Source organism: Anomaloglossus baeobatrachus, chromosome 5, assembly GCF_048569485.1.
Source record: "Anomaloglossus baeobatrachus isolate aAnoBae1 chromosome 5, aAnoBae1.hap1, whole genome shotgun sequence".
Taxonomy (NCBI): Eukaryota; Metazoa; Chordata; class Amphibia; order Anura; family Aromobatidae; genus Anomaloglossus; species Anomaloglossus baeobatrachus.
In genome coordinates this window covers 377,689,374-377,708,810 of record NC_134357.1, presented here as the reverse complement: position 1 = coordinate 377,708,810, position 19,437 = coordinate 377,689,374, and the positions used below count along the sequence as shown (strand labels likewise).

At 43.4% G+C, this 19,437-nt stretch overlaps 1 protein-coding gene across 2 annotated transcripts in view; it reads right to left on the bottom strand.

The window, feature by feature from the left end:
* Positions 1-19,437, bottom strand: part of ACLY (ATP citrate lyase) — a 128,652-nt gene that overhangs the window by 87,324 nt on the left and 21,891 nt on the right. For both annotated transcript variants that reach the window (XM_075350027.1, XM_075350028.1), the window contains exons 2-6: positions 13,909-14,101; positions 6,677-6,799; positions 3,008-3,070; positions 2,060-2,250; positions 447-526 (exon numbers count right to left, since the gene is read on the bottom strand). In XM_075350027.1, coding sequence (XP_075206142.1) covers positions 447-526; positions 2,060-2,250; positions 3,008-3,070; positions 6,677-6,799; positions 13,909-14,067 — 616 coding nt within the window. In that variant the 5' untranslated portion in view covers positions 14,068-14,101. The remainder of the gene's footprint in view (positions 1-446; positions 527-2,059; positions 2,251-3,007; positions 3,071-6,676; positions 6,800-13,908; positions 14,102-19,437) is intronic.

The window sequence follows — 19,437 nt, the reverse complement described above, 5'->3', positions numbered from 1 at the left end:
TCTAAGGGGGCGGTTTGTTCGACGACACAGCGGCGTCACTAAGCGGCCGCCCAATAGAAGCGGAGGAGCGGAGATGAGCGGAACGTAAAACCCGCCCATCTCCTTCCTTCCTCATTGCCGGCGGCCACAGGTAAGCTGTACTTCATCGCTCCCAAGGTGTCACACGTAACGATGTGTGCTGCCTCGGGAACGACGAACAACCTGCGTGCTCAACAATCAACGATTTTTTGGAAAGGAACGACGTGTCAACGATGGACGATAAGGTGAGTATTTTCCATCATTAACGGTCGTTCCTTGCTGTCACACACAACGACGTCGCTAACGATGCCGGATGTGCGTCACGGGATCCGTGACCCCGGCGATATATCGTTAGATAAGTTGCTGCGTTTGACGGGGCCTTTAGCCGTGCACACAACCACCAAGGGACATCTAGCTCAAGGACTTACCTAAAGGATTTATCTCTAGATATGTGAAGTAAAGATCATCATACAAGTTAAAAAGTCCAGAAATAAAGCTTGCCAGGATCCTGGAATGGAGAACAGAGGAGACATTTCAGCTAGACAGACACTAGTGGCTCATTTAGATCAGTAGATCCAAGTCATGGAATGACTTCCAATCAGCTATTTATATAGGCCGACAAAGTTAGTGATGAGGACAGAACGATCACCAATACAAACAGTATCAGGTTATTGGTGGCACACGATGATGTTTAGGCTGACATAATGATCGGACCTGACAAAAGGATAATTGCCAGCTTGTTTTTGACGGGTCAATAATTAGTAACAAATATCTATGAATTCTCATTCATCCAATTATTGGTTTGTCTAAATGGGCCATAAGTCAAAAAGCAAAATAATAAAAAAAAAAAAGTAGCATTAGTTTAGAGCAAGTAAACTCTACTGAAACCAAACTAATAATCTCTACTAAATATCTGCTAAAAAAGTATACGGTAAGTAGCATATAATGACATTTTATCAGTATTTTACAGCCTAGCACTTCTGGAGGTAGAGAAAAAGTGGAAGATAGGGGAAATTTTGTCTAACAGTATTAAAAACTTCTTTATATCTGTTTAAAAAGGACCGGTCAGTAACTCAAACTAATTATGTTAAAAAAGCTTGTAAAAGTTCCAAACCTTCCCCAATTGTACCCCACAGCTCAGAAGCTGATCGAGTAGATGAAGACGCTGCTGAGCAGTGGTTTACCGAGTCTGAGAGAATCATAGAATGGTAGAGTTGGAAGGGACCTAAAGGGAGATCGGGTCCAACCTCCCGCAAGTGCAGGCTTTCCTAAATCATCCCAGCTATATGTTTAGCTAGTTTCCTCTTGAAGATTGCCATTGATGAAGAGCTCACCACCTCCTGTGGTAGCCTGTTCCACTCCTTGACTGCCCTGTCAAAGGTTTTCCTAATGTCTAATCTGAATCTCCTTCCTTTAGGTTTCATCCCATTGTGTCTTGTACTTCCTTGTGCTAATAAGAATAGGGTGGTTCCCTCTGCACTGTAACAAACTTTCAGATATTTGTAGACCGCTATTAAGTCTCTTTTCAGCCTTCTCATTTTCAAACTAAACATCCCTAGTTCTTTAGCAGTTCTTCATATGACCTGGTTTGCAGACCTTCTACCATCTTGGTTGCTCTTCTCTGCGAGGCAGGGGGTGAAAGCACAAACGGCTAAATATCTGCAAGCAGAGATTTCACAGAGATTTATTAGCACCAACTGTGGCTGGATGCAAACACCGAACTGAGACGCACTGCACAGCTCCACTCAAAGTGTAGCAGCCGCTGCCTAGTGCTGCAGCTCACATCCTAATCGTTGCTTCATAATAGATGGCAATAACTCTTTAAATTCTGAGCTGCTCACATATATTGAAAGTCCAAAATATTAAAGAAAATGCAATATAAAACAGACAGAGGAGTGCCAGAGGGAGAATAATCCATTACACAACCACATAACACTGTACTGTGCATCTCAAGAAGATCCATAAATACCCAAGAAACAGTTTGTAGGATAATCTAAAGACCTCAAGCCAGATCTAGCAATGCATGCCTTCTCTTACTTACTCTTTCTTATCAGGTTTTACATGAATCAGAAGGTGGTTTTTCACATCTTGTTCGGTCAAGCGTTCCCCCACACCGACAAGTAACTTCTGTGCTTTTGCATCTACATCCCCAACATCCACACCTCCCTCATGATGAAAGAGCACGTAGTCCCCCTCTCGGGCGGCATAGATGCAGACATAGAACTCATCTTCCTGCCACAAAAAAAAAAACAAAGAAGTATGGATAAAACTATAGGAAGTTGTACAATATGCGGAAGTAAATATATATGTATTAGTCATCAAGCGATTTACCATTAATAGTACATAGCTCATTTTCTAGAGTGTTTGCACTTCTAACACGTGTGATTCCTAATTTTTTCTATAGACCAGCATTATTTTGACGACCAACAATTATGCACTGTAATATAAAAAGCTGGTAAAATGTACCCCCACTAGTTAGTATTTATGGAGTCTATGCAGACCCACAAAAGAGTGTGAATGAGGCTTGCGGTCTTATTTCAATAGGAAAGCCTCTCCTCTCCCCTCCATTCACCCCTTTATCATGGCCAATGCATAGACAGAGAAGGGGGCTGTCTTAGCTACTGAAATTAATCCACTGCCTTCACACAACTCTGGTCTCAGGGCGACAAAGTAAACACATTTTACTATAAGGTGCTTGTCAATTTTCTTTTCTGGAAGAAACACTGTCCTGTACGCAACACAGGACCAAAAGTGAAGCTGCTGAAATCTGGGAAGGAGCAGCTACCTGATGTTTGGGTAACTCAACTACATTAGTAAGTTTTATAACCCTTTAAAGTTCGCTTGTGAAACCATTAATCCCTATAGACCACTAAACTTAACATTTTCTGTGCCCATCTCACACATTGGAGAAGAAGAAAAAAAAGGTCATACCCCATGTTAAATGTCCCATTAAACGAAACTGTGTGGAATAGACGAGAGTTGTACGCACCTGCTTATGTGGAACAAAAGGCTCAATCAGGAAATTTTTTAAAATCCCTTTTGCTTTGGCAATCTGAAAAAAAAGACAAGTAAAAAAAATGGGATTATTAAAACATTAACAAATAATGGAAACCCCAAATTCCTAAAGTTCAGTAATTGACCTAGACTTAGGTCTTTGTGCTCTCAGTAAATCAAAGGACAGGGGAAGGGGGGAATTATTATACATTTTCTTTTATTGTATTTTCAAATTCTAGCATGATTAAGAGTAAACAACCAGCAGATATGTTTAAAGGGGAAGTCTGATATTCAGGAGCACATCGCCTCTCAGGTTTTCCACTCGTCAGGCAAGGGAATGGATGTAGTAGGACGTAAGTACAAATCGGGTATATACACCACGCGGGGGTAGCTTGTTCACATCGGGGCTGCAGCTGATACCACTACTGAATGTGCTACATAGGGGTTGTCACTTGCACAACCTGAAGAGGTTAGTGTATCATGATCCCTTTATATCCCATATCCCTACCGGGCAAGACCCTATTGCGCTCTCTCTTCCACAGCAATTCTCTACCAGGCCACAGAACGAGCACTCCTGAAGATTAACAGTTTAGGCTGGCAGCATGGCCAAACTACTGGCCCAAACTGCCCTGACCCTTATGATTGCGTGAATGGCCTACAAGCTCTAAAGTAAATAGCATGCAAGCCTTGCCTAGGAAACTGACAATATCTGAGGTGGTTATCAACCTTGGCCACAAACAGTACATTATAGTGTTAAATATCCTCTCTGCCTTCAAGAAGGGAAGGATTTTTAATAAAAAGTTGCACTTTGCAATTTTACATATTTAAAAGGGGTTATCCACTACTCAGACAACCCCTTCTCAATCAGAATGTCTTTCCTCCAGTAAAGTAAGAACACTTAAACCTATCTCCGGTGGCGGCGCCATTCTAACATTGTCAGCACTGCCTCTCCTGGGGATTGTGTGACATTGGCTGCAGAGATGGTATGATACAACAATAAGCGGTGGGTGGCTTCACTCTCCTCTCCTTTGGACAAATCAGACACCCGGAGGAAGCGAGAGCTGTGACCGCTCTCTCACTTCCTCTGGTTGTATTGATATGTCTGAAGGAGGGGACAGAAACGCCATATTATGTTGCGCAATCTCCGGAAGAGGCAGGGCAGACACCACTGGAACGGCACCAGAGGTGAGTACACATTATTTACTGGGGAAAAACATTGTGATTGAGAAAGGATTGTCTGAGTAATGGGCAACCCCTTTAATAAAATAAAAATCATTTAAAAACATTTTTAGTGCATACATTCTAGCAAGTCATATTATGCAGTTAATGATAGAGACTATGCCCTAAGGAAATCAAATGCAAATCATAATGTTTAGGATTTTTTTTATTACCGTTTGTATTGTTATTTTGATTCATATAGTACTTTATTCAGGGGTGAAAACAAAAAATTAGAATGTTCGCTAGTGGTAGGAGAAGAGTTTTTTGTTTTTTTCCCCTAGTAAAACTTTAAACTTGGGTTTTTGCCCCCTCCCTACGTCTTCGCTATGGAGAATTCTAATCAGGCACTTGTTTGTTTCTTGGGAAAGTATACTGGATCATCCGGAGCTCTGACAGCGGGCAGCCAATCAATCTTCAAGAGCAGAGCGGCATCCTCTGCCAAATCACACACCGGGATACATCCTACTAATTGGACATTTTGACAGCTGAAAACAAGTGGATCCAGATATTACGGACGCTGCTATGTGATTTATTCTAAGGATTAATGCACACAGATAGGAAAAAAGACCAAGAATTGAAGGTGTACCTTACGGTGAGATTACAAGGAGAGACTAGGGTGTGGGCGAAAATGCCGGTGTGCGGTTTCACTCAAAATCAGAGCGGTTTATAAAGCGATTGTTAAAGGCTACGTGGTTTTCACCACAAAACTGTACGGCTGTTAGCAATCCAAAAGCAAAAATGATTTATGATACAAGGACATATTGATGTAGTTTTGTCCCACATAACATCTACTAGATGAGTGATCGAAAAGAAGCCTGAAATCTACCCACCCAATATAGCTACATAGCGTTAGCTGTCACTCAAGCAGACTAGAATACTAAACAATGACTAATAGAATAGTGTAGGTTTAAAGAGCAAAAACATGACAATATAAGCAAAGACAAGATCAGCAAAAAAAAAAAAATAAACACAAAAAGCAAAATCTGACCAAACAGCTTATACAGGAAATGCAAGACTTTACAAGAAACGGAGACATAGGAATACAGGTAAAAGGTTACACAAGACTGTGGTCAGAGCCACAAGAAAAAAAAAAAAAAACTGACAGCAGATGAGAAAGCCAAAACTATAACCCAAGTTACAGTAAGTACATGGTGGACCACATATACCAGTGATAAAAAGCAAATATTCACCATTTTCATTACGTTACTTCACTTTGTTTTCTCCCTTAGGGGCTAAGCTTACCGGCAAGTTGTTGCCAACTACCTGGTTGTTCTGCCCTGTGTTGACCTCTCCCAGTTCAGGCAGCGATTCTGACCTCACGTCGACAAAGCAGCTCTTCGTCTAGTAGCACTCTGCTCTGTTGATGTGACACTGATTGACAGCCAGCTATTGCCGTTAGAAAGAAGGGAGTCAGCTGTCAATCAACATGATCTCAGCAGTGACAACTCGTCAACCATGCAGAGAAAAAGAGAAGGAACTGTTTTGTCAAAGTGACTCCACGGTAAGCAGGAAAATCACCAGCAGGAGCGGTCCATGACTACTCTGAGCTGGAAGAGATCATTGCCCAGAACAAGAAAGTGGTTACCAACTATCTGCTGGTAAGTTCTTAGGGTTATGAAGGGGGAAGGGGGGGTAGAGGGGTCGGAGTCCCAGCTATCCTCTTTACAAAATAGGCCATTAATGTCAAAGTCCTGGAAACAGCTTTAATGGGAGACTAGAAGAAAGCCTAACTAGGGGCTGTGTATGGCTTTGCGTCTCAAGATATTGCCATGAATTATGCCAAGCTGCAATACTAGACAAGGCCAATGAAGAAGCCTAAAAATCAAATTCTAGAAAAAGGGAAGAAAAGAAGAAAGCCCACTTGCTAGTCTAATACAATGCCACAAACCCATATCTATATCTTAAAGCACCACTCCAGCATTTGTTTGTTTGGTTTTTTTTTTACAGCTTGAGTGGTGCTTTAGGCCTATGTCCCCTGCCCCTAGTCTCATACTCACACTTTTTCAGCGTCACACTAGTCCTGCAGCGCCATCTTGTGCCTGTAACTTCTGACTGTCCGGCAGCCAGAAGTTACATAACAAGGTCTCAATGCAACTCTAAGAGAGCCAGATCGAGGCTTGCATTGAGTTATGACCTTCAACACACTCCATGAAACACTAGAGCAACCGGCAGGTCACAAATCACCAGAGGGCAGCACTCCAGCGGTGAAATTAAAAAACAACAAACACGAGTGGTGCTTTAATACAGAACTACCAAATGGAATAAGAAGGGAAACTATGGAGTAGGTAACCTATAAGCCCTCTACACAACATGACTATCTTTTACAATATAACGACTAATAATAATGATAATTGTTGTACAAGATGAACGTGACAGTGAAATGGGAGCAAAGCGACTGTTGCCATTTCACACCAATAAGACATCTTCTAACAAAACAAATACTTACAGTGGTTTCGTGTCCCAGCCGTGGTTTTAACCAACTCTTCACCTGATCCAAGTTTAAGTTGACACCAACAAGTCCAAGCTTTCCACGACGTTTGATGAGTTGGTCTGGCTTCACTACCAAAGGCTAAAAGAATCAAGATTAACATTCATAGTCAATATGGATAAAATAAACACTAAAGAATCAAAAGGGCAAAAATGTTAAGATATTGCCCCATTTAGATATCTTTAAAAATAAGGAGTCAAAAACGGTGCATCATCCCAAGAAAGAGGCAGACTATGTTATATGCATAATAAAAACAAGTACAAACAAATAAAATATTCATGAAAAATACAATTCACCGACTGGCACAGAAGGAGAGAGGACCCTGCCTGTGAGGGCTCACAGTCTTCAGGGGATGGATGAGGATACAGTAGGTGAGGACAGAGCTGGTCATGCAGCTTGTCAGAAGAGGTAGGTCTTCAGGTTCCTTTTGGGAGGGGGAAGACACCAGTTGTCAGTGATAGGTTGAAAAGATGGGTTAGGGTTGGGATAAAGACTTTGGTGAGGTTGGGGGATGAGGTGGAATGGGATCAGGTCAAGTGCACAGGTGGTGAGATGTGATCTGGAGAGTAGAGAGGATAGTTTATCCTCTACCATGGAGAAACTGGTTTTGGAGGAAGAGTTTGAGTAGTTACGAGGAGTGACTGTGGGGACTGTAGGGCAAAGCTTTCTCTGATGTGGTCAACCTTCTGCTTGAATAATGAGGTTAAGTCTTCAGCTGAGATGAGAGTAGAGGGAGGTGGTGCTGGGGGACAGAGGAAAGAATTGAAAGTGTTGAATAGATGTTTAAATTGTCTCTCCAGGAAAGGAGACAAACTCTAGCGCCACCTATTGGAAGTAGCAATCCTAAAAGTCAAAAGTGGCCTTTTAACAAGCCTTTTCATATGACTTAGGATATATGCCAGATCAGAATCCCAATTTGCAGACACTGTTTCGGGGCGATTGCCCCTAGTCAGTGCAAAATATGGGTAACTGATCTGGCTTATGAAAAGCTAACTGGAGACCACGAGGGAAGACTATTCTCCTTATGGAGACCTGACAAACCTGTCTGGCTGTCAGTGGTAAGGGGACTTCTAGCTGCCATGCCCCTCTGGGAATTATTCAAATTGTCTCTCTAGGAAAGAATAGATGTTTAGGGTTGTGAGACAGGGAGAATATGAAACATGTGAAGTAGGTTTGTTTTGCAGTTGTGAAAGTGAACTTGACATTGGTGAGGGACCGTTTGTATTTTATGAAGTGCTCATTGGAATTAGATCTCTTCAGTCTCCACTCAGCAACCCTGGAAGCCCGCCTCAGTTCTTTAGTGAGCCTGATGTGCTAGGGCTGCCTGGTGATTTTGCGAGTTTTGGTATGTGTATGGGGGAAGGGGGGGGGGGTTGCTGATTCAAGAGCTGCAGCTATTGTGGTATTTTACTGAACGCAGCAGCATAATCTGCATCAAGTAGGGATCGTATGTATGCAAGAGGAAGAAAAGAAAAGAATCAAAGTGAGTACAGATCAAGATGTTTGAGATTTCAGAGAGGGTGTGCAAGTTTGTGGAGCAGGGAATGTGTACTTGGAAAGGACAGGGGGAAAAAAAAAATATGTAGGTAGATTCTGGTCACACAGGGGAAGAGGTGAGTTAGAGAGGTTAGATGGGGAACAGAGGCGGGTGAAGAAGAGGTCTAGTGTGTGGTCATCTTTGTGGGTGGCTGCAGAAGACCATTGAGAGAGGATCATTGAGCGAGGCAGTATTTATAATGCATGTGGTCAAGGAGGGGACACAGGCAGTACAAGCAAGTTGAGTTGACAGCATACGTGGAATTCTATGCTCCACATGCCTTTTATATGATGCCACACGGTTAAGGCTGTTTGAACACGTTGCATTTTTATTGCATTTTTTTAATACGTTTGAGTGCAAAGTCACAAAACCTGAAGGGAATCCTGATGCCAAAGTCAATGAGACTCCTGAAGTGTCATGCACATGTTGTGTATTTGTGCCTTGCAGATTTGGCGCAGAAAATAATCTGCAGTATGTCAATTCTTTCAACATTTTTTTCAGCTTTTGACTTCAATAAAGTGAGTCAAAACCGCAGGTATAAAAATAGGATTGTGGATTTGCTGCTTTTTTAGACAACAGTGAACGATATAGAGATGGATAATAACCTATTTGGCCTCAATACTAGTGTCAAATAGCCCCTGGGCATCCCATTCATAAAAATGGTTATGTATGGTCGTTATTCGGTCTACTCATTTCTTTGCACTGGCTTAGCTCTCCCTTTGTGAGACTCCCATACTTTCACAGCTTTGAGCCATTATTCACACACCATTTATTTTCCTTTGTCATATATATTATATTTATAGATTTGTTTACCCTATGCATTACAATACCATCCATTGTGGGAGCCACTAGACTACACTGAACCTGGGAACTTTCCTTTCTAATAAATTAGTGAACAAGGCATGTGGTAATGCCTGGGTTGTAGGTAGGATATAGATATATATATATATATATACACACACACACACATATATATACAAAAGGAAAGTATGGGGGCGCAGGGAAGTGTTCATTTACATAAAGTATTTGTGTTGTGTTTTTCTTTCTTATTACTTACGGGGTTAGTATTGGGGATGTCTGATAGACATCTCTCCATTACTAACACTATGGCTTGATGCCAGCTGTCACTGCACAGTTCACAAACCCCCAAAAACTTCCCCCATTACCAATGCAAGGGCAATCAGGAAGAGCAGAGGCAAGGAGCTGGAATTGGCACATTTAATGTGATGCAGCATTTCTGGGGCAGCTGTGGCCTGGTATTTTTAGGCTGGGAAGGGTCCAATAACCATCCACCCTCTTATCCTAACAATATCAGCCCATAGTTGTCTGATTTACCTTTGCTACGGGAGGCAAACATCATTTTATTCATTAGACCACTGCGCAACCAGCTCTGTCCTCACCTATTGTACCATCACCCATCCCATGTAGACTGTGAGCCCTCGTGGGCAGGGTCCTCTCTCTTCCTATACCAGTCTGTTTTGTACTGTTAATGATTGATGTACGTATCATAAATAGCTGTCCAATAAACTCCACAGGGTGTCATTTTATTATTTGTCAGGGGTTATGCAATCATATGTGACTGTCATTACTACTATCTCTATCAATTATCTATTTCTATAGCATTCATTGGTGTCCAAAAATGCATTGAAAAGATGTGTGTTGTTGCGATTTTCCTCCCAAGAGATACACAAATTTTTGCATCCAAATACTCAATGTTTGCACAGAAACGTCAGAACTAAATTAACCTTTTCCTATCCAATAAAACTTCCTGTTCTGCCCATTGAAATCCTAATAGCACTATGCGCAAAGTCCTGCCTGCTATGCTTAGAAAAGGAACTTTCCATTCAGTGGCCCGCAAGAAGGGACTTAGAACAGTAAAATGAGTATGTATTATTGATGTCCCTTGCCAGGGGACATAGGAGCGTATCAGAGCGTATATGGTTTCATGACCCCCATGGGATTATTCATAGCGCATCATAATTTTTGGAATGCCCCCACCCCCATCCCCGGGGGAGGGGGGGGGGGGGGGGGACTCGATAGGAAAAGGTTAAAAGGGTATCAGGAATGCTGGACATTATTTCTTTTACAGAATATTCACTAACCTAACAAAAACTGTAAAGTATAACTTTTTTTACTGCCTTACAACTTGTGTAAAGGCGCTCGTCCACTGCTTTTTAGTATTTTTAATAGCCCATTGTAGTCCAAATATGTATAAAAACACACACATACATCTTGATACTGCCTCCAGTGTACCCCATTGGTCTCCTTACTCTGCCAGCAGGGGGCATCAGTATACTAGCTCTCACTTTGGGCTTGAACACTATTGCTGCGATACGCCCTTGCTAGAAGAGGAAGAAAGCAAACAAGGATCCGCTAGGTAAATGGTTTTATGACCACCATGGGATCATTCATAGAAAAAAGTAGTGACAATCCCCTTTAAATAATTGGTCCTTGTACTAGAACACATCTAGATTACTGTTTTTCAATATTCTGAAGCCAAGGCGCCCAAGGCTATGATTATTCACTGGGTTGCCTATTAAAAGCACAACATGTGCAAAAGAGAGAGCATGTACTCAGGGTCACATCTAATAAAAATAAGAATCTAGGTAACCCCAACTCATTCGATATTACAAAGATATATTGTGTGACCAGCTTTAGATACAGACAACCAGGTATACCAGGGGGATCAGGAATCTTAAACACTATAGTGGCTTTGAAGCTAAGACTCCCAGCATTTCCCAACAGCCGCAGCCTCCTAGGTACCGGTTTGGCAGGCTGCTACCCTCGAGGAAAGTTGGAGTGCTGAAGATTACTGATCCAAATCTTACATCACTGTGGCTGACTAACCGCTCGTCATCCCTGGTCCCCACCCAATAGTTCTGGTTTCGCGTAATAAACTCATTCATATTACATAGCGGAAAGCTCCAGCAATCTATATATATAATTGCCTTATTCTGTCTGTCTGTCTGTCTGTCTGTCTGTCTGTCATGCTCCAAAATTGTGTCCTTACGGTGACACTAAGTGTCCTTACGGTGACACAAAGCTGATTGGCCGCTGGGCTCGCCATGGCCCCGCCCCCCCGCACGGATTGGCCGCTCGCCTCGCCTCGGATCCGACCCCCCCGCACGGATTGGCCGCTCGCCTCGCCTCGGATCCGACCCCCCCGCACGGATTGGCCGCTCGCCTCGCCTCGGATCCGACCCCCCCGCACGGATTGGCCGCGACTCAGACTCAGACTCAGACTCAGACTCAGACTCAGACTCAGACTCAGACTCAGACTCAGACTCAGACTCAGACTCAGACTCAGACTCAGACTCAGACTCAGACTCAGACTCACAACACCCAACACCGCGGCACACACAAATATACGCACATACCGCACAACACACACATTGCACAAAACATACCTCTCCCCAAAACACACACACACACACACCCACACAAACCGCGCAACACACATACACAACGATACAGACACACAGCGCTCCACAAATAACGACACACAAACAACACCGCTCTCACCCCCGCTACACCTAGAACATGTACAGCCTCTACACAAACACTTGGTAACTACACACAACAACATCTATCTATATATAATCTATATATCTATCTATCTATATATAATCTATATATCTATCTATATATAATCTATATATCTATCTATATATAATCTATATATCTATCTATATATAATCTATATATCTATCTATATATAATCTATATATCTATCTATATATAATCTATATATCTATCTATATATAATCTATATATAATCTATATATAATCTATATATCTATATATCTATATCTATCTATCTATCTATCTATCTATCTATCTATATATAACAAAAATCATACATTAACTACACAATACGTAAATTCTAGAATACCCGATGCGTAGAATCGGGCCACCTTCTAGTAGGTCATAAACAGTCAGGATAAAGGTCTGTACTCCGCATTACACCGCACTGCATAGCAGAGCAGGGTGGGAGCACCAAGACACTAACCTTCCTTATTAATTCAGAAATGACTGTACGTCATAAGAGTCCTAGACTCCCAGGCCTCCCTGCAGCAGTGCATTAACTAGATTAACACTCGGATGATTAGATATTGCTCAATGATTTGGGCTCTGGCCCAGATTGCAAATGGACACTGTACAGATACAGAGATTTAATGACCGCACTCTGCTGTCATTTATCTACATTAAGTGAAAGCTGAAAGGACTTTAGTATTCAGCTCTCGGGAGATCGTGTTTTGAAGCAGATTATGCTGTTCCGATAAGAAAAAGTTCTAATAAATCACAGAATTTTTTTTTGCCAGGACCGTGAAATAGCGTTTTAGGCTTTTCATAGTTCTATAACTTGTATACATAGATCTGAATTAAGGCCGTATTTAATCACCTACGTGAAAATATATCTGTCACCAGTGTTTTGGATCAGTGCACGGTCCATGTGTCAGTTTTTATCATCAGTGGTTTTCATGTATGGATCATTAATTTACAGAGCGTCTCTTAGGGTAACGTCACACTTAGCGACGCTCCAGCGATCCCACCAGCGATCTGACCTGGTCAGGATCGCTGGTGAGCTGTCAATCAGGCAGATCTCACCAGCGACCAGCCCCCAGCAACGTGTGGAATCGATGCTGCACTTGGTAACTAAGGCAAATATCGGGTAACCAAGCTTTTGGTTACCCGATATTTACCTTGGTTACCAGCGCACACCGCTTAGCGCCGACTCCCTGCACTCTTAGCCAGAGTACACATCGGGTTAATAAGCAAACCGCTTTGCTTATTTACCCGATGTGTACTCTGGCTACGTGTGCAGGGAGCCGGCACTGGCAGCCTGAGAGCGGCGGATGCTAGTAACCAAGGTAAATATCGGGTAACCAAGCAAAGCACTTCGCTTGGTTACCCAATATTTACCTTGGTTACAGCTTACCGCAGGCTGCCAGATGCCGGCTCCCTACTCCCTGCACATTCAGATCGTTGCTCTCTCGCTGTCAAACAGAGCGATGTGTGCTTCACAGAGGGAGAGCAACGACCAAAAAATGAACCAGCACTGTGTGTAATGAGCAGCGATCTCACAGCAGGGGCCAGATCGCTGCTCAGTGTCACACACAGCGAGATCGCTAATGAGGTCACTGTTATGTCACAAAAAACGTGACTCAGCAGCAATCTCGCTAGCGATCTCGCTATGTGAGAAGTACCCCTTACACTTTGCATTGTTAAAGGGAATCTGTCACCAGGTTTTTGCTCCCACATCTGAGTGCAGCATAATGTAGAGACAGAGACCCAGATTCCAGCGATGTGTCACTGAGCTGTTTGCTGTCATTTTGATAAAATCACTGTTTTCTCTGCTGCAGATCTATCAGTCATACAGAGCTCATGAATAATCTGGACTACCTTGGCAGCAGGGCAAGTAGTCCTCTAATGATTATCTACTGCTAATTAAATAGTGATTATATTAAAACTACACTAAGCAGCCCAGTAAGTGACATCACTGGAATCAGGATCTCTGCCCCTATATTATGCTGCTCTCAGATTAGAGGGAAAAAAAACCTGGTGACAGATTCCCTTTCAGCTGTGGGTTCACTAATAGAAAAATAAAACATTTATGATGTTCCCCATTATTGGAAGTGACAGCTAAGCTTACCTCTGTGAGAAGCCATGGATAGTCCTGAACGAGTCTGTCCCAGTCAGTGTCGTAGCCGACTTGGGCATACTTGAAACGGTTCTGCACTGCAGCGGTGGTACAGATGTATTTATACAAGAACTCCTTTCCGGTCTGCTCAGAGATCGCTTTCGCTGACATGGTGACGCAGGATTGTTGTGGATGCTACCTGTGACTGGTAAAGAAGATCATGCTGATGTAAATAAAGGTAAAAGACTGCATATAGGTTCTGAAACTCATACAGTTGTAGGTTCTGACAACGCTTTGGTTAGATTTGACTGCAAAAACTCCAAGGAACTCCCAATAAAAGCCATTTAAATTAAAAGTTGTCACCTTGGAAAAGACGTCCATCTCCCAGGAGCCATCATGACAGATCGAGCGCATTACACAAAACCAATACACTTCTGCCCAGGGAACATGTCTGCTGCTTCACGGTGCAAGAACAACGGCAGCGTGAATCAAACACTGGTTCTCCATTCTAATCATTGCTGCTGTTGCAGCCCATCAATTAGCTGAGCAGGTGGGGGAAGCCAGTGGAGGCCTGCCTCTAGGACTAGTCAGCTCATTGCTCGCCACACATTAAACTATGTTTTCCTCTATTATACTGTGGCATTGCACAGCTAAATATAAATGTGGAACCGGTCTCCAATTCATGCTGTTGTTTAGGCACCAAAAATCGGCTGATGGGTTTCCCCTAAGGGTCATCACATAAGTTAGAGATTCTCTTTCTCCAAACATTATGCATGGTACTACTCAGACCCTAGGGAGAGCCAAGGCTATAAAGACTTAAGGTCCAGTCACACTAAGCAACTTACCAGCGATCCCAACAACGATAGGGATCGCTGGTAAGTTGCTAGGAGGTTGCTGGTGAGATGTCACACTGCGACGCTCCAGCGATCCCACCAGCAACCTGACCTGGCAGGGATCGCTGGAGCGTCGCTACACGAGTTGCTGGTGAGCTCACCAGCAACCAGTGACCTGCCCCCAGCGCCGCGTGGAAGATGTTGCGCTTGGTAACTAAGGTAAATATCGGGTAACCAACCCGATATTTACCTTGGTTACCAGCGCACGCAGCTACACGTGCAGAGAGCAGGGAGCAGCTCACACTGAGCGCTGGCTCCCTGCTCTCCTAGTTACAGCACACATCGGGTTAATTACCCGATGTGTACTGCAGCTACATGTGCACAGAGCAGGGAGCAGCGCACAATGCTTAGCGCTGGCTCCTTGCTCTCCTAGCTACAGCACACATCGGGTTAATTAACCCGATGTGTCCTGCAGCTACATGTGCACAGAGCAGGAGCCGGCACTGACAGTGAGAGCGGTGGAGACTGGTAACAAAAGGTAAATATCGGGTAACCAAGGACAGGGCTTCTTGGTTACCCGATGTTTACTGTGGTTACCAGCCTCCGCAGAAGCCGGCTCCTGCTGCCTGCACATTTAGTTGTTGCTGTCTCGCTGTCACACACAGCGATGTGTGCTTCACAGCGGGACAGCAACAACTAAAAAATGGCCCAGGACATTCAGCAACAACCAGCGACCTCACAGCAGGGGCCAGGTTGTTGCTGGATGTCACACACAGCAACATCGCTAGCAACGTCACAAAAGTTGTTCGTTAGCAGCGATGTTGCTAGCGATGTTGCTTAGTGTGACGGGGCCTTTACACTCCAAAATATAGGTGTAACGTCCACATCTCACTAAGGCTACTTTCACACATCCGGTTTGAGCAGTGCGGCTCAATCCGGATGTGAAACCTATGCAACAGATGCGGCGAAAAAAACGCATCCTTTGCACAAGTTTTTACATGCGGCCAGTCCGTTTTTCCGGTTGTGGCACGCTACTGAGCATGCGCAGTGGAAGAAACCGCATGCGGCGGCCGGATGTGTTTTTTTCTGCATCGCGCTGCATCCGGCGTCCATAGGCATGCATTGAAAAATGCGCCGCGGCGCGATGCGTTTTTTTTGCCAGACAAAAAAAACGTTACAAGATACGTTGCCTCCGGCAGCCGCTTTACTTAATTTTGCGGCATCCGGAAAATACCGGATGCAACGCAAAGCCATCAGGCACAATCAGATAACAATGCAAATCTATGGGGATAAAACGGATGCGGTACCGGATCCGTTTTACCCGTTTTTTTACGGATTGTGCCAGATGGAAAAAACCTTATGTGTGAAAGTAGCCTAAGCAACATCGCTAGCAACATCGCTGCTGAGTCACGTTTTTTGTGATGCAACAGCGATCCAGCAACAACTTGGCCCCTGCTGTGAGGTCGCTGGTTGTTGCTGAATGTCCTGGACCATTTTTTAGTTGTTGCTCTCCCGCTGTGAAGCACACATCGCTGTGTGTGACAGCGACAGAGCAACAACTAAATGTGCAGGAAGCAGGAGCCGGCTTCTGCGGACGCTGGTAACCAAGGTAAATATCGAGTAACCAAGAAGCCCTTTGCTTGGTTACCCGATATTTACCTTAGTTACTAGCGTCCGCCACTCTCAGGCTGACAGTGCCGGCTCCTTGCACACGTAGCCAGAGTACACATCGGGTAAATAAGCGAAGCGGTTTGCTTATTAACCCGATGTGTACTCTGGCTAGGAGTGCAGGGAGCCAGCGCTAAGCGGTGTGCGCTGGTAACCAGGTAAATATCGGGTAACCAAGCGCTTGGATACCCGATATTTACCAAGCGCAGCATGCTTCCACGCGTCGCTGCTGGCTGGGGGCTGGTCACTGGTTGCTGATGAGATCTGCCTGTGTGACAGCTCACCAACAACCCGTGTAGCGACGCTCCAGCGATCCTTGCGAGGTCAGGTCGCTGGTGAGATCGCTGGAGCGTCGCTTAGTGTGACGGTACCTTAAGAGGTTTTCTTCTCAGCAGTAAATACTTGTAGCTCAAGGGATTAAAACAGAACTGAACTTTCAACAAATGTTGCATAAATTATTACAGACAAATATAATAAACGTTGTAATATATCTTATCTGAGTAATCAGTTTCCTTCCCCACTTATCAGACACTTCTACCCCTCCCTCATCATACACTCATAAAACTGCTCATGAGCAGGAAGAAGAAACAGGCAGAGGGAGAAATTTAAGAGAAAAAAGAAAAAAAAAAAAAAATAATATCAAGGTGAGCTTTCTAAGGCTACAGTCGCATGATCAGTATTTGTGGAGTTTTGGATGCGGCAAAATTTCTGCACCTTCGTTTATTTGCATTTGTGTGAGCTTTTTTTTTTTTTTTTTTTTTTTTTTTTTTAACATGCACTCTTCTAGCGCTTTCGATGCTCCATTTCTGGTGAGTCACGCTTTAAAGCCGCTTTGTTTTTGAAAGTTAATAATATTGACACTTACCGTAGTTGGGGATTACACAGGTTTTTGATTTGTTTAGGTTACGGAAACAAGCTTTTTTTTTTGAGGGGGGGGGGTTCACTTGCGTATTTTCAGCATCTAATGCAAATCAGTGGGGAAATTCTGCACAGAAAACTCAGCGTATGGTGAACTATATGAGGCACATTCTGTATGCTGGGCTATGTGGGACACATTCTGTTTGGAGGGCTATGTGGGGCACATTTTTCTGTATGGAGGACTATATGGGACACATTCTGTATGGAGGGCTATGTGGGGCACGTAATTCTGTATGGACGGCTCTATGGGACACGTAATTCTATATTGAGTACTATTTGGGGCACATTATTCTGCATGGATAGGTTGGACTAGATTGGCCCACAACTTTGTCCAAGTTTTTAATTTTGAGCTCGACATCCCTGAGCTAGCCTCTGCATGCTGACTAATGAATGAAGAGCAGGAATCCATCTCTGTATAGCAGAGATCATTGCAGCTCCGCTCCTCCCATCAGCTACCAGTGATTGCAAATTAGAGATTGAGCATGCAAAAGTGAAAATGCAGAATAAAAGATCTGACAAAAAAAGACAAAAAAAAAAAAAATCGGGTTATTCTTATGTACGAACCCAGAACAGTTATTCTGAAAAGTTACTTGAAAATGCAGTTAACATTTAATCTGAATAGTAGTCTTGCTCTTGTAGTAAGGCCCTGTGCGCACACTGCGTTTTTACCCGCGGTTTTGCTGCAGAAATTTGAGTAATGTTTGTAACCTTTCTGCAGACATTTCCCAGCAAAACCTATAAAAGGGAAAAAAAAAAAAGAAAAAAAAAAAATACGGTAGCTCTGCGCACACTGCGTTTTATTCTCAAGAAAATTCTTTCTGCAGCATTTCTTGAGAAAATTTCTTGAGAAAATGTGCATGTCACTTCTTTTCCGTATCTGATAGACGCCTGACATCACTAACCCCAGGGCTTCATGCCAGGTGACATTACACATCTGGCATCAACCCCATATATTACCCCGTTTGCCACCGCACCAGGGCAACGGGATGAGTAGGGGCGAAGCACCAGGATTGGCACATCTAATGCATGCGCCACTTCTGAGGCGGCTATGGCCTGCTATTTTTAGGCTGGGGAGTGTCCAATAACAGTGGACCTCCCTAGTCTGAATACCAGACCACAGCTGTCCGCTTTACCTTGGCTGGTGATTCGTTTTTTGTTTTAAATTATTTCATGTAAAATAACATCGTGGGGTGCCCTCTGTTTTGGATTACCAGCCAAGGTAAAGCTGCCAGCTGTGGTCTGCAGCCGTCTGCTTTACCCTAGCTGGCTACAAAAGATAGGGGGGCTTTCACGTTTTTTGTTTTTTTATTTATTTTTTGGCTAAATACAAGGCTAAGCACCCTTTAGTGCCACATGAAAAGTCACTAAAGGGTGCCAGCTTAGACTATGCAGGGAGGTGGGACATTGTATAGGTCTCTCATCTATTATCTATACCTCTATCTAACCCTCTATCCATTATCAGTCTATCGATTATCTATTATCTATATTATTTATTGCAGTTACAGCATAAAAAAACCGCAGGGACCAACCTGCAGAAAAAAACGCTGCAAAAACCGCATGCGTTTTTCCCGCGGTTTTGGTGCGTTTTTTTACAGCAGGTGCAGTAATCTTCAACTCACAGAAGTTTCTCAAGAAATTTTCTTAAGAAAAATCACTTTTCTAGTGCGCACATAGCCTAAAAGTGCCCTCCTTGAACAACCAAAAGTCTGGAAAACATTATGACCCTGGCTGAGAAAAAGATGATTTGCATCAGAAACGACTAATTAAAGTGAACGCCCTTGTAGGAAAATAGAAGTAGATTTGTTTTGAAACACTGGGGTCCTGGGTTCAAATCCCACCAAGGACAATACCAGCATGGAGTTTGTACAAGGTCATTGTGTTTGCATGGGTTTCCTCTGGGCACTCAGAATTCCTACTAGACTATAAAGGCATACTTATCAAGAATTTCATTTTTGAGAGCCCAGTATGTGAGCCGTAAGATAAATAAACCTCACTATCCCGGACTGTAGTCTTGAGCTTGCCATATACATTAGCTTGTTTGGCCATCTTCCCAACCCCTCCATACAGATGCATGCTCAGCTCGGGCGTTATGTGCTAGGACAAAATGTCTGGGCACTTCAAC